General features: G+C 42.1%; 1 protein-coding gene across 1 annotated transcript; it reads left to right on the top strand.

Annotated features, from left to right (window-relative positions):
* The first annotated feature begins 1,146 nt into the window (after window positions 1-1,146).
* LOC307262132 (sodium-dependent lysophosphatidylcholine symporter 1-B-like) lies at window positions 1,147-15,538 on the top strand. The gene is made up of 14 exons (XM_080042902.1): window positions 1,147-1,286; window positions 2,818-2,946; window positions 3,514-3,638; window positions 6,539-6,662; window positions 6,767-6,845; window positions 6,930-7,081; window positions 7,189-7,279; window positions 9,097-9,215; window positions 9,566-9,649; window positions 10,794-10,877; window positions 10,985-11,097; window positions 11,198-11,341; window positions 13,264-13,440; window positions 13,708-15,538. Exons 1-14 carry the CDS (start codon window positions 1,254-1,256, stop codon window positions 13,748-13,750), a joined length of 1,497 nt encoding a protein of 498 aa, XP_079899028.1. The 5' UTR covers window positions 1,147-1,253; the 3' UTR covers window positions 13,751-15,538.
* Window positions 15,539-15,895: the final 357 nt, after the last annotated feature.

The raw sequence follows: 15,895 nt of genomic DNA, 5'->3' as shown, positions 1-15,895 counted from the left end.
TCTGGTTATGTATAATGGATGATTATTAAATATTTACGTATTATGCACTGTGACACTTTGCTTGTGGCTTTGCTGTGTGAAAGACTCACTAGGTACACACATAATAGCAACACTGATTCATTTACATATGCAGAGAGGGGAAAGACAAAATTGGCTTTGCCTCCTCTACAGGTTAGAAGCTGATGTTGGAAGATGATACATTATGCATAGTTAGCCTAATCTTCAAAGGATATGTTGTCTGTCGCATAACTTTAAGCCCAGTTCAGACCAAAGATTCGCCTCGCAACGAGACGCAACTGCTCGCAACGAGCTGGCCTGGACGTTCTGAAACTGGACCTGGCGATTTGACATGTTAAATCTTTTGAGACTGCTTTCAAAAACGCGCTGCAACGAGCAGTTCACACTGCTGCGACTTCTCACCCGCGACGTTCTAAAACCGTCTGGTTGCAAGTCGTTGCGAGGCGATATGTACATTACATATCTTAAGTTAATTGATCCGTTTTGTAGCCTACTTATTGGTTCGGAGAGAAACACATTTTCGATTCCTATGACTGGTAAGTAATGCAGAAATTGACAATAAAGTTGACTTGACTTGTAACATTAGCCTATTAAAATTATGTTTTGCTTAAAAGGAAAAAAAGAAGACACAAAGGAACAAGCCTTAAAAGTAAGAGATAAAATAACTCACACAAAAAATTATGCTGAGGTAGGCCTATTATTAAAAAAAAATAAGTTTGTCCGTCGCTGCTTTGCTTTACTGTTTGCTGGTGCGTTTAATGGCTAATTGAAACCCCCTCATTCCAGTTTACCAATTTAAAAAAAATAAAAATCCACTGCGCAATTTAGGATATGTAGCTAATAGGCTATATCTTGTGCATGACTCACGTGATATGTAGTCCTACTCAACTCTCCCAATTACTGCTTTTGTTGCAAATTCACGGTTAATTACCATGGACCTATACAGTTAATTACATACATGGTGGGACTGGACCACCAGGGCTCCATTTCCTGGAGCCCGTTAAGTTTTCACTGCCACGGACCACGCCATCGTCTCGTCATCATGGTATGGTAGTGACGTGGGCGTGTAGTAGATGAATGAGCTAGAGACAGAGCACGAGAGACGCTCCTCAGACAAACGCAGAGCACCCAAAGAGGCACTACTCTATGATGCCATGAAGCCGGTTTTCTTCTGACACAAACACAGGTTACGATAACTGGAAAGAAAATAATTATTTATTCGTCTTGAAAGCACAATGGCACGAGGAGAGGGCGCCGAGCAGTATGCGGTAAGTTTGCTACACTACATAGCTACATTATAATTCCTACTACGCGGTTGAATTAAATTGGGTTTCCGTGTTGCCCCTGAGTGAAAAAAGGCGCCTAAATTTAACTTCATAGCTTTCCAACGTTTGATAAACTGTGCTGTGGTCGGACTCGTCATTATCATCCTGTCGGCATCTCAACCTCTCCAGACTTGTCTTCAATTTTTGAAATTCACCCGTTTTTTTTATCCACCTGTCCTCGGGCTCGTGCGGGTGACACACCCGTTTTCAACGTTCCACATCTTATTTAAACGTGACGTTTTGAAATGTTGATTAAAATGATATAGCCTTCAGTCTTGTCAAAAGCGACAGCTTCCAGATGATCGTTGACAGTCAGATAAGCAGAAACGTGACGTGGTAAAGACTGTATGGGTGCTACTTATACTCTCATCATGTCTCATTCGTTTAGTTTGATAGCCTTAAAACATATATTCAACAATGGCATGTGTAATGTTAAAACACTTCAACCAACCTCTCCTGTTCTTATTAAGAGACTAATTAGTGGCATTTAGTGTGGAAGCCTTCAATAAATAAAACTGGCAACTTTATGCGTCTCCGTCTTGTAGGCTCCAGATAATCCCCAAGTGTTGATATTTTATGTTAGAAAGTGTGACTGTAATAGGCTTCACTACACCATCATTTACATCTTTACAGAATGTAAGTTGTCTACACAGAGTTGTCTTAACAGGACTTTCCTATTGAGGCTGTTTTCCTTTGTGGAGCTTTTTTTTGTTAGATGTTTAGTTTCACTTGATAAGTATGCCAGAGTGGACATGACACTGAGGGATTTGGCAGGAGACAATAATGATTGATTTATTGCTGATGTGTGCTGAGGAGGCAGCGTTTGGCTCACGACTTGTCAGTGATGCTGCTTTTGTGTCCGTGTCATCATGTCTGAAGTGAATACTGATGTGGTGGCAGACAGACCCCCTTTGCTGACATCATCGCAACGTAGCAGGCAATTGGCTGTGGCTGCGGGGAAATGATAAGGCTCTAGACTGTTGGCTACTCGGAATGAAGTGTCCCACACTACAGAACATGATCCTATCGCTAGAGCCAATGGCAGCACCGGAGTATTTATGATGTAGCGCGAGCGAGTGCGTGGTGTTGTGAACTAGAGTAACCTCATAGTTTTACACATCACACCACTTTTCATTTAATCCGGAGTTCTGAGCAGTGGGGTGAGGGAAGTTAGCCAGTCTCAGCCCCTTTTATGGTAACACAGGTTGATAAACACTGCATACATTTTTCCTTTTAACACATTTTTTAAAGGGGAACGGGTGAGAGTTGTTGAGGCAAAAACACATAGACTAACGAAAGGACAGAGAAGAGCTGTAATTACTGATCGCGTAGTGCACCACTGCCCACATTGCCCTACCTTTAATGTATAGCTCCTCTGGGAATATGAGCATCATGTAAGTGTTAAACGTTGAATGCACCAACTTACTGCATTTACATATCTCCTCTCTCCTCCCCTCTTCTTCTTGTCTTCCAGCCAAAGGAACTGAAAAACCCTTTGTCGGTCAAGAGCAAACTGTGCTATGCTATCGGCGGTGCTCCCTACCAGATCACAGGCACCGCTCTGGGCTTCTTCCTCCAGATCTACCTACTGGATGTGGCTCAGGTGACTGACACACAGATGAGGGGGACGCCACAAGAGTTACATCACACTTAGAAGCATCACTTATCATCACTTATTATTTTGTATAGCCTAGCTGAAAAGAGTTCTATGCATATTTTAAGTTGACCCATTTTCATTACCGGCTTATCTGCTTCTTGTAGTTATACACGATGATAAGCTTCCAAGCCAAGGCCTGTGTTCACTGTCATCAGCTGCGTATCAGTTTAACATTCTTTTTACTTCAGTAGCCTCCGGTCAAGCGCATTAACCTGGACTCCCACTGCTTTGCTTTGTTTCTCAATTAGCAAATTAGACTTTTCCACAGTGCACAGTAGGAACTTTAATAAAGGCCGTTCCGCTCAATAGATGAGATCATAAGAGAGCCTTTGAATGCACATTTGTTCTTTAACAAATGACACAGTTTTGTATTTCACTGCTGTCGTACTCCATAACCTCATTAGATGGTGTCGTGGCTATTTTGAATAATTCCCTAGCGGTGTGTGATATGAGGTAGTATTTGGCCTCTTGGTTCAATGTTTCACTGTTTTCCCCCTCTTTCTACCCCTTCAGCTGGATCCCTTCCATGCCTCCATCATCCTGTTTGTGGGCCGGGCCTGGGACGCCATCACCGACCCAACAGTGGGTTTCCTGGTGAGCCGGAGTAGATGGACTGGCATCGGGCGCATGATGCCATGGTAGGTGTCTGACCGATTTCAAGAAGACATGTTCACAAATCAAAGATAATTATAAGCCATATTAAAGGAAATGCTGAAAAAAAGAGAGTAGTTAGGAGGATAGAGTGGGTCGAAAAAATCTGAGGCAAATAGCACTGAAAGGAAACTGGCTGGTCATGAGACTAAAAGCGGTAACCATGGCAACAAGGTGGAAGTGCCTACTGAGTCTTACACAGTGCATGCGATGGGTGCGTCAGAATTTCCTATAACGCATACTAAATCAAAAAGAGCAACATTTCCTTTTCTAAGGCACACACAAACACACACATCAGCTGGAACATCTGCATTTGGCTGAGGTTTTCATCACTTCTCTCTGGATGGAGATGTGTGTGGTGGTTATATCCATACTGGAAAAATCCATGTATTTTGTCACATTGAGGCAAAAAGTCAGTGTTATCCATGAAGCATGCTTCATGGATAACACTGACTTTAGCTGCAGCTACGTTCTTTTGAAGTGATCTATCTAAAAGGACCTAATAACCAAGACATTGAAGATGTATAACTTGGTATAAAGCAGAAATACAGTCTAAACAGTATGTTGTCAATGTGCGTGTTAACCTTGAGATACAGTGGCGACCTGTCAAGGGTATCCCTACCTCTTACCAGAAACATGCTGTGGGAATGGCTTCGGTTCCCTGCAACCTTGAACAGGCTGGATGTGTGTTTTTTTATATTATATTTATTTTTCCCGTAAGAGCAATGAAAGACTCTGCATGAAGCGAGGAAAAAATGCAGGTTGTAAAATTGTAAAAAATTCAAATGCTCTGCGTCAGAGCATGAGGTGACTTCTGTGACCAAATTTATACAGCCGAGATGACGTGAGACCATGTGATGCTGACAGTTGGGCTATCGGAGGAAAGTCAAGTTTGTGTGACCTTGACATTCTATGGGCATTTCCTCTCTCATGATGTCACAGCAATGTCTTGAGCATGGTATAGGAAATGCAGGGTATAAGCGATAAAAAAATTGCAGGCTGTGCACAAGCACATGCTGCGGGTGGAGGGGGAAGGGGGTGGTGGGGCTTACCGGCTTCTGCTGCGATTGGTTAAACCCACAACACACCATCAGCTTCAAACCAACAGGGGTGTGTCCATCTGCGTGTGTGATTTCCTAGACAGTGTGGTTGGGGGGCGTTGGCAGGAGCAGAGAGAGGTAACATTAGGTTAAGAAGCCAGGCTTGGTTGAAATAATGAAGGTCATTGTTAACAAAGGCACCATGAACATGATCCGCTCAGCCTTTGAGCGTTTCAAATTCAAAGTGAAACAACCGGTAGTAAGATGAGTACACAGACAGATGTCTTTCTATGTCCCCCCCTTTCACTTCCTATTTTGTTTTACAGAAAGATATTTGCGACAGGAGACGAGAGTGGGACATTTTGCCTTGTGTGAAATATGTAGTTTGCAGCTTTTGTCTGAATGCGTTGCCTGGCCTAATTTTCCAAGTAAATTAACTCTCATTGGCCTAATTCACTCAGACATTACAGGGAATCAGGAGGTGCTTTCTTTGCTTTCCCAAGTGGTGTGTCACACATGAACGGGGGAGGGGGATCTTTCATATGACCACAGTCGAGTGCAGATGTGTCAAGTGAGATAAAAAGACACATGTCTCAGTGTTCAGTGATATGGCTCTTGGGGAGAGTGTGAACGTAAGCTCTCTTTCATGACAGCTCAATAAACAAATTACAGGCAAAAGTATTGATTTCAATATGTTGGATTTTTACAGCAGTGCAGAAGAGTGAGTGCAGTGATCTTGCAACTAACGGCAATTTTTTATTATTGATTCAATCTTCCAGATATTTTTTAGAAAATAGTAAAAAAAAAAAATATTTTCACGAATTCGAGGAACCCAAGGTGAAAACTTCACACTGTTTGTTATATTCAGCCAACAGTCCAAAGCCCAAATAAACGTATTCAGTTGACTTTCAAGCAAGTGGCAGAAGGACACACTTGAGAAGCTGGAACAAAGATGTTTTACTTAAAGGTGCTACGAGGAACTCGTATATAAATATTTCTTAAACAGTCTAATATTTCCTCTGATGATCATACATGACATCTAACAGCAAACAAGACCATCAGTGCAAAGAATGCTATTGTTATATAGTTTTTCTTAATGACTTTGTCATGGGTACGCTCACCCAGGAACTACAGCTGGTGCAGTAAAAACACCACCGCTTTTGTCCGAAGGGGGTGCAAGAATTGACAAAAATGTATGGTCTCGTTCAGAAAAAGTTCCTGGTAGCAGCTTATTTTTCTTTTGTAGTGGCTTGTTGATTTTTCTTTTGGAACATCTAGTTGAATAATTTAAATAAAACTCTACTTGTTTTCGGCTTACTTTACCCTGGTTGTGCTGATGCCAGCAAAGTTTCTTGTAATGCTTATCTTAAGCTATGCCTGAAATTTCTGAAGTGGCACCAGCCCTCTGAACGAGGTCAGCTGGAGACCATACAAAGCTGAGGAAACTGTTGAGAGTGGCCTGAGATGGAGGTGGGCCAGTGAGTGGCTACACCGTTGAGTCAGCCCACCCTCCTGTCCTTCTGCGGCCCAGACTGAGCCCTTTCTCCACTGCTCTAACAAGGCAGGATGGCAGGATTAGGGGGATTATTCACAAAGCAATAGAGTAAAAAAGAATGCAAGTGGGGGGGGAGGGGGGGGCTGGAAAAGGGGATAAAGCTACAGTAACAGTTGGCAGGATGCTTTAAAAAAACTGGTTTAGCAGGTTTGGCCCTTGCTTGCTTTTTTTCAAACCAAAGGATAAAGTCAACAAAATAATAACTTTGAGCATTTGCTTATTGAAAAACACTTAAAATTGTTGTCTTCATATTTCTTCCTAACGATCTTTCCCCCTCCATCTCTTTTACCAGGATCCTTTTCTCCACTCCGTTTGCGGTGCTGACGTACATCCTGATCTGGTACGTGCCTCCTTTTGAGCAAGGGAAGGTCTACTGGTTCCTGGTCTTTTACTGCCTCTTCCAGTCAATGCAGACGGTCAGTACTGTCAAGGTTAACACATTCTCCAGTACATTTGTCCCTCTCAGTCCCCCACTGTGTGCACCAGCCTGACTGTGTTTCCGCTTCTGTTGTTGTTGCAGTGCTTCCACGTGCCATATTCAGCCCTCACCATGTTCATCAGCACCGACCAGAAGGAGAGGGACTCTGCCACTGCTTACCGTACGTCAGCCCTCCCGTCAGATTATACCGTTTTTTTACATGTCTGTTGTCATGTGTTCTGATGAATTTATGTGCCTCTCTCAGGTATGATGTTCGAGGTGATGGGCACAGTTCTGGGCACCGCCATCCAGGGGCAGATAGTCGGTGGCGCCTCAAATTGTCCCAGTGAGCCCAATGACACAGACAGCAGAAACTCAACCGCAATCAACCCACCCAAAGTCACGCTGGACGAGACGGTGAGTCTCTTGTGTCTTTTGTGTAATGAAATGATACTTACAACTGTCTGATAAACCGTTTTAAGTGAGTGTCAGTCCGACCTAATGCCGTCTTTTTCTATCCCCAGAAACAATCTTACCTGATTGCTGCAGGGGTCATCGGCATCATCTACGTGATCTGTAGCTTAATCGTGTTTTTGGGCGTGAAGGAGAAAAAAGGTATGAATCCAAGATTTATATGGTTTTGAAGCAGCGCTGTAGTCTGTAGTCTTACACATAACTTGGGACTGGAGTCGGAATCGACAAAATCCAAAAATTATTTCACCCCAATGACTGGTGACATCACTTGAGTCGGAAAGAAAATTACTAAAAAAACAAAACAATTCAACAGTATCCAATCACGTTGCTCTAGCTATCAGGAGGGAAAGATGTGTTTGTCAGTGCATGCATTCCCAAAGACAGACAACAGTAGATACCTAAAATAATCTTATCTGGGTTAAAAGACTACAAGTGTAATGTTAAAAACATAAAATAATTATAATTGTGTTTTAGGAATAACATCCTTGATAGTGAAAAAAGACTGGGCCAGATCCCAACCAAGTCTATCATAGCAACCTGGCTTGAATAAAGCAAACCGATCTGGGCCGGCCTCCAGTGCACCTTATAATTTTGCTTCTAAATTTAATTAAAAAAAAAAGAAATCTTACAGTTTTTGCCTAATACTTACACACTAAAAGTGTTTGCATTCCCAAAGCATCACAACCTCTAACTTTGGTGACCATGCCCTAAACACAAGCACCAACCTCACAAACACAAAATAGGCTTTGCACTGTGTTTGAAATTCAACACACTTCTTGCAAAACACTACACACTGTTTTTTACATAACACACATTGTTCAAAAATTAAATCTCTCCTGCAATCATTGGGAAAACACATCTATTTAAAACACAAAACACAACTAAACTTGGAAAATCACACAGACTCACACACATGAAATATACAAAATACAACTAATTGAATACCAATCAGTGTGAGGCTTAGCACTACAAATATACCTCAGGTATCTGCTTTGTGAGACAGAAAAAAAGAGTCAGGGGAAGAGGACAAGAGAGAGCGGCAGGAGGACGAGGACAAAGAAGGCAACAGACGGAGACAGGGTCAATAGTGGACCATGTTATAGATCATGGCCTAACGATATAGGAGCATGGGCAGAGAGTCCAGCCCAACTACACAATAGCTCTATAATTAGGTCATTTAGACTGGATATCAGGAATATTTTCACTGTTGGTTCTCAAAGGATGACATTGCATGTGATGTCGATGAGGCAAAGCTTTTTTATTTTTATTTTCGTGTGTCTAATGAACTGTAGTGAATCAATCTTTCACAAAAAAAATCAGTATGAGACTTTTAAAGTCAAAAACCATCCAAAGTACTGAATACAGCTGTGTTTTGCATAAAGCACATCTGTGTGTTGTTGCTGCTCGGAAAGAGTAATTCAAAGGTGCATGTGTTTATTGTTTTGATGCTAAAAACAGTTTTGAAATGGGATTGTTAGGTTTTGTTTCAAGAGTTTAATTTTGCCGTATAAGTTAGAAGTTTATCTCCATGTGCTTTGCCTCATTCGGCCTGTGTGTTCAGTTTTGACACAGTGAGCCAAAGTCTGCAACATGTGTGTAAGCAATTGGCAAAAACTGTAATGACTAGTATAGGACTTCATTGCCAAGATATACGACTATCTAGTATCTTGTAAAACCATGACTTCTCCATGACTCCCACCTCTGATATGGAGTTTGTATCAGTTGTCCTTAGGAACCATTTGGCCCTCCCTTATCGCTGTTAGCTTTATAAATAAGAAGTCAGAATGTGGCGCCTAGGTTCTAACACACACGCATGTCACTCCCAAGAAACAAATGCGTCAAATACCAGAACATTCTTTCTTCTTATATTGGCTCTGTATCAAGCTTCAAATCCCTTACAGCAAAGCCTTTTCTGCTATCTTATCTTTGTTCTTTTTCTCCTCCATGTTTGATTATAGAAAGCAGTCGAAAAAAATCCCATCTCCTCACCTTCCGCCAGGGCCTGTGGCTGGTGATGACTCACGGACCGTACGTCAAGCTGGTCTTGGGCTTCCTCTTCACCTCTCTGGCCTTCATGGTAGTTCTGTGTTCCATTTTGAATCTTGTATCATTTGAGGAAGTTATGCTTCAAGGAACAATTCCACATTTTGGAAAATAGCTTACTGTATTTACTTTCTTGCCACAAGTTAAATGAGAAAATCCATCCCATTCTTATATTTGTCCACTAGATGAATCAACAGCCAGGAGACAATTAGCTTAGCTTAAAGACCATAAACAAAGGAAATAAGCTAGCTGTACTCTCCAGTTGAAAAATCGTAATGAGTCATTTTGAACTTCGGCTTCTGTACATATTATACAAAGGTGAACATTAAGTGTAATTTATGTTGCTCTCTCTGTAACTGACTCTTCTTCTTCTGACTTTTACAGCTTCTGGAGGGAAACTTTGCTCTTTTCCTCACCTACGCTCTGGGCCATAGGAAGGAATACCAGAATATTCTTTTGGTGATCATGGTGAGTGTTTCTATTTTACACTGAAGGACTTTTTTTTTCATCCTTGTCGGATCCCTCATCAGTATGACATATGGAGGACAGCAGTTCAATCGGGGACAGGACAAGACACCCTGTTAGGCTGCCCCCTTTGGCATGAAGTGAGCTCTCCCAGTGTGTGTGGCCTTTAACTCGGAGGCCTCGCTCCTCACGTGAAGAGACTCATGGTCCCTGGGGCTGAAAGGGCAGATTTTCAGGGTGAGAGGAGGTGTTGTTTGGGCTCCTGGGAACCTGTCTCCCAGTCACACACACACACTCAACGTTACGTAGCAGGGGAATGGAGGGAGAGACAGGCACACAGTGGAGCTTTTGTTGCCGTAGCAGCCCTCACTGCCGCCATGGGAACTGTCACCATTGGCTGCACCCTCCTTTTTTACATCCTCCCTCTGGCTGCATTCTGCTTCATTGCCTTTTCCCTCTGATGAGGAGTGGAAACATTTTTGGGCAACCATGTTTCATATTCGGGGAGGTGGGAGTTGGGCAGGCAGAATGGGAATATTACTGTTCATGTGATGTGTCGGCGTGTTAAGCTATCAGTGGTAGGCACTTTCTTGTAATGGTCATTTTGCTTGACCTGGTTTGGCCTAGAGGTCAAAGTTTGTCTGCCCCCTGCAGGGTTAAGTCAAGGCCACACAAAGCATATTGTGCCCTTTTCCCCTGACCTCGACCTGCGGTTACTTAATTCTTTCCGGCTCCCACATTTTCCAGAAGCCCAGTCAGAAGTGATCGACATTAACGGGGAGATTAAAAAAAGAGTATTCAGTTATTATTAAGGCTGAAGCCAGGATTTCATGCCGTTTTGTTTTTTTGTCTCATATAGTCGGAAACATGGCCACGATTTCATGTTTTTCACAAAACATTTTAACAGGTGAATATAAAGTAGGTATTAAGTTCTCTTGTAAATATTACAAAAGAAAATATCCATGACAACAAAGAAATCAAGTCTATTAAAAAAAAAGTGAGGACTGTGTTGTGCTGTTATCTTAACGATTAATTTCACCTCATTGAATGATCCCTGATTAATCGGAAGTGTTTATTGTAAACCTTTGATTCACATGAATGATGATGAATAGTCGGTTAACTGATAACTGTGTCACATTATTTGCAGCTATCTGGGTCTCTAACCATCCCTTGGTGGCAGTGGTTTCTTACACGGTTCGGGAAGAAGACGGCGTCTTACTGTGGCATATCGGTGAGTGAAAAGTGCTTATTTGTGGTGCAACACGGCCTTAATGTGTGTGTGTGTGTGTGAAGTGTGATGTTATGGAATTGCTCACACCATTCTGTCTCTTTCTGTAGTGGGCGGTACCTTTCATGCTCCTAATCGTTAGCGTCGAGAGCAACCTGATCCTTTCTTATCTGGTCTCAGTGGCGGCAGGTGTGAGCGTGGCGGCAGCTTTCCTCCTGCCTTGGTGAGTTTATCCAAACCTGGGTCCAAAGTTCTTCATATTTATATTATTTTGTTGATTGAGTCTTCGAGCATCCCTCTGAACGTTTTGCCTGCGCTCTCAGGTCAATGCTTCCCGATGTAGTGGATGACTTCAAGGTTAATAACCCAGACGTCCGTGGTCACGAAGCCCTCTTCTACTCCTTCTATGTGTTCTTCATCAAGTTTGCCTCAGGAGTTTCCCTGGGTATCTCTACACTCAGTCTCAAGTAAGTTAACTAACCAATTTTTTTATTATTTTTTTATCTGGAGCCATTTTGTCATAAAGTATTTTAACGTGCATTTGCGCTTATATCCTAAGTCATCTTTACTGTTGTCAGCACTCCTTTACAGTATCTCACAAAAGTGAGTACACCCCTCACATTTCTTCAAATATTTCATTATATCTCTTCATGGGACAACACTGAAGAAATTACACTTTGATACAATGTAAAGTAGTCGGTGTACAGCTTATATAACAGTGTAAATTTACTGTTCCCTCAAATTAACTTTACACACAGCCATTAATGTCTAAAGTGCTGGCAACAAAAGTGAGTACACCCCAAAGTGAAAATGTCCAAATTGCGCCCAAAGTGTCAATATGTTGTGTGGCCACTATATTTTTTCAGCACTGCCTTAACCCTTTTGGGCATGGAGTTCACCAGAGCTTCACAGGTTGCCACTGGAATCTTCTTCCACTCATGCATGATGACATCAAGGAGCTGGTGGATATTAGAGACCTTGCGCTCCTCCACCTCCTGTTTGAGAATGCCCCAAAGATGCTCAATAGGGTTTAGGTCTGGAGACATGCTTGGCCAGTCCATCACCTTTACCCTCAGCTTCTGTAGCAAGGCAGTGGTCATCTTGGAGGTGTGTTTGGGGTCGTTATCATGTTGCAATACTGCACTGCGGCCCAGTTTACGAAGGTTGAGGTCACTTGCTCAGGGTCATATCCAGAGGTTGGCTTTGGAAAATAGACCTATGAATACTGTCAGAATTGCTGCAGGTCTTGAAGGGGTGGGGGGTCAACCTGTCAGTGCTGAGACCATACGCCGCACTCTGCATCATACTGGTCTGCATGGCTGTCATCCCAGAAGGAAGCCTCTTCTAAAGATGATGCAAAATAAAGCCTGCAAACAGTTTGCTGAAGACAAGCAGACTACGGACATGGATTACTGCAACCATGTCCTGTGGTCTGATGAGACCAAGATAAACTTATTTGGTTCAGATGGTGTCAAGTGTATGGGGCGGCAACCAGGTGAGGAGTACAAACAAAAGTGTGTCTTGCCTATAGTCAAGCATGGTGGTTGGAGTGTCATGGTCTAAGGCTAAATGACCGCTGCCAGCACTGGTGAACTACAGTTCACTGAATGCCAACATGTACTGTGCCATAATGAAGCAGAGCATGATCCCCTCCCTTCGTAAACCCGGCCGCAGGGCAGTATTGCAACATGATAACAACCCCAAACACACCTCCAAACGACCACTGCCTTGCTAAAAAGACTGAGGGTAAAGGTGACGGACTGGCCAAGCATGTCTCCAGACATAAACCCTATTGAGCATATTTGGGGCATCCTCAAACCGAAGGTGGAGGAGCGTAAGGTCTCTAATATCCACCAGCTCCTTGATGTCGTCATGAATGACTGGAAGAGGATTCCAGTGGCAACCTGTGAAGCTCTGGTGAACTCCATGCCCAAGAGGGTTAAGGCAGTGCTTGAAAAATATAGTGGCCATACAAAATATTAACACTTTGGGACCAATTTGGACATTTTCACTAAGGGGTGTACTCACTTTTGTTGCCAGCACTTTAGACATTAATGGCTGTGTGCCGAGTTATTTTGAGGGAGGGGACAGTAAATTTACACTGTTATACAAGCTGTACACTGACTACTTTACATTGTATCAAAGTGTCATTTCTTCAGTGTTGTCCCATGAAAAGATATAATGAAATATTTGAAGAAATGTGAGGGGTGTACTCACTTTTGTGAGATACTGTATGTCTGCATGGCCTTGATCTCTAACACTATGTGAGATTAGCTCCGCTTTGCAGCTCAGTGGTCATGCGGTTAACAATCAGATAATCCCTTTGACTAACAATTTGGCCAAACTGTACTCGCTCAACTTTTCTCCCTCCATCTGCATTTCTCCGCAGATTTGCCGGCTACGTGACCGGGAGCTGCTCGCAACCCGAGGCGGTCAGTTTAACCCTGAGGGTGCTGGTCTCTCCTGTGCCTGTGGCTCTCATTGCTGTGGGACTGTTGATACTGAAGACCTACCCCATCAATGAGGAGAGGAGGCAGGGCAACCGAAAAATACTGCAGGAAATGCTGTGAGTGATAAAGTTAAATGCGCACACACACACACAAACACAAACACACACATTTGTTTGTTTCAGGATAACCAAATATGAGTGGCCACCTTTCTGTTGTGACAGGACTTGTGCATGACCACAGTAAACAAAACCAGTGGGACGTCAAACAAACACAGTCCCGCTCTGTATACCTGAGCTAAATACAAATGAAACTATAAAAAATATATATATGTCAAGCCAAGTCTTTAGTGTGTGACACCCGGGTGCTCTCTCGTCCTTTAACAGGGAATCTGAGGCTGAAACTGCAGCACTAGGAACCAGCGTGTAGCGCCCGGAGGACGATCTAACCACCACCGCTGGTTTCCATGTTTGCACAGGGTGTCCAGAGATACGACCACTAACTATCTGGTCTAAGAAGACCAGGGACTGACCACAGACCAGAACGGGCTACCCACCAAACATCATCAGCATCAACCGGCAGCCTCTGGTGGATCACACAGGCTTATGTCGCCCTCTAGTGGCCGGCCAGTGTCACGTCGTGTGGGATTCAAGTATCTTGGCCCTCTTTCTCCAGCTTTGCACTTGTCTCTACTAAAGCTAAAAAGCACGCTTTTTAAAATAAAACACAGCGCATCATATTGTCAGGTAGTGAAGAGCCAAAGTCCGGCGCTTAGCGTCCTTTCTTCCTTTCACATCCTAATATATTTCTCCTTTTTGAGAGGTTTCTTTCATTGTTTACCCGAAACACTGCACGGGGATCTGTCTGTATTTTTACTTGAATGGGTATGGACTATGACGCAGACAGCAAAATCTGCTCACATAATAATGTAAAGGAAGGCGAAACGCTTTTTTGTTTACATTCAACCGCTACTGTAAGTGTGTGACTAAGACTCATGGGAGTTGCAGTCATTTTCATCTAGATGGACTATTTCCAAAGAGGTATTACTTTGTTTACTGAGATGAGCCTGTAACTACGGTATCAACCTTAACTAGTTGCCAGAAGCTGCTCCTTCTATTGTGTGCATTGTAAAACAAAAGTATTCATTAACTCTACTTTATACACTCTTCCAGTGTAAACGATAACCTAGTTGGAACTGAGACACAGTTTGTGATCTGTTGTGTATGTAGTGTTTATTTGTCGGTTTACAAGAGCAGACCGGAGTGTGACATTACCTTTTGTTGTTTACCATGACTTACAATTCAGACAGCGCTCTGAAGGAAATGTACAGTGTCAGCCCTTATTTATAAAGGGCGTACCAGCACTATCCAATGTATTGGAGTGGTCAGGAGCTTTGCTACAATTTCTACTTTTCATTTGGTAGGGGTGTTATCTAGAAATCATTTCAGAATGGCAAAAACTAAGCGTAATTCAATCTTCTGAAGAGGAAAAGGCACCTTGTGATACCTGTATGCAGGCTGAATCACTGCCTTACACACACACCTTATCTAATTAGTTGAATGAGATTTTCTGTTGAACTTGTTTCATGATTTGTTTTAATTTGTTTGCCACTCAGAAGGGTCTCCCATCACACCTTTCTGTGCTTTAACGTTTCAGCCCATCTCCATGAGATGTAAAACACATTTCTGAATGGGAAGTGGTTTTAAGTCATTTGATTTGGCATGTTCTTATTTCCCAAGGGAAGGAAATTTCTTTATTTGCCTATTTATATTTATATTTATATGTATATATATATATATAACTATTTAAGGGATACATTGTCTTATGAAGGCACATTTGTATAATAGTTTATTAAGAATGAATGGTTATTGATGGTGATTTTCAAGGTCTGTTGAGAACATAACAATAGTTGGATTTTTTAAATTTTTTTTAGAAAATGAATATGACAAGCTGCTGCCACATGATAAACAAGCTGCCTTTACAATATTGTAACTCGAAACAGCAACATGCAGGAAACTGTATTCCGCACTTGAGATTGATTGATTAAAGCTAAAATGATTTAATTTACTCACTGCGATTTAAAAAAGGTTCTTTAAAACTTAATATATTCCTGCACAGTTTTCATTGTAGGGCTTCTTAATGGCACTGAATGACGAATATTACATCACTCATTGGTGTTTATATGCTGCTGTGTGTAAGATATGTAAATACTTTTTTCTAAGCCGGACCTTGATGATAAATACAAATCAGCGAAGAGACAAATTCATATGATGTAAATGTACATTTTTAATTTTAAGTCTGTGAATAAAGTTTGTGAAAACTGAAAAGCCTGTGGTTCCACTTCAATATCCAAAACTCTGCGCCATCCTTTTTTTGTAGATACCTTGATAAGGTTTATATATTTAGCAGAATTAAATTCATGTAACGTTGTATTATGAGAATTAAATAACAAATAAAATAAATTAATAATTGAAAACATACAAGCCTGTCCCTGCGTTCCAAATCACACACTTTTTACTATACTACACTTTAGTATGCTGGTTTGCATACTGCAAAATGCAATTGTATACGGGC

This window comes from Ammodytes marinus (assembly GCF_949987685.1).
Source record: "Ammodytes marinus genome assembly, chromosome: 15".
In the NCBI taxonomy this organism is placed as follows: domain Eukaryota; kingdom Metazoa; phylum Chordata; class Actinopteri; order Uranoscopiformes; family Ammodytidae; genus Ammodytes; species Ammodytes marinus.
Note: the sequence above shows the minus strand (reverse complement) of the source record. Positions and strands in the feature narration are given on the sequence as shown.

Bases quoted from the DNA above. Each gene is read 5' to 3' on its own strand.
- LOC307262132 (XM_080042902.1), top strand. From the start codon at position 1,254: ATGGCACGAGGAGAGGGCGCCGAGCAGTATGCG. The intron at 6,663-6,766 runs GTCAGTACTGTC...TTGTTGTTGCAG, and splicing joins TCTTCCAGTCAATGCAGACG to TGCTTCCACGTGCCATATTC. The intron at 11,342-13,263 runs GTAAGTTAACTA...ATTTCTCCGCAG, and splicing joins ATCTCTACACTCAGTCTCAA to ATTTGCCGGCTACGTGACCG.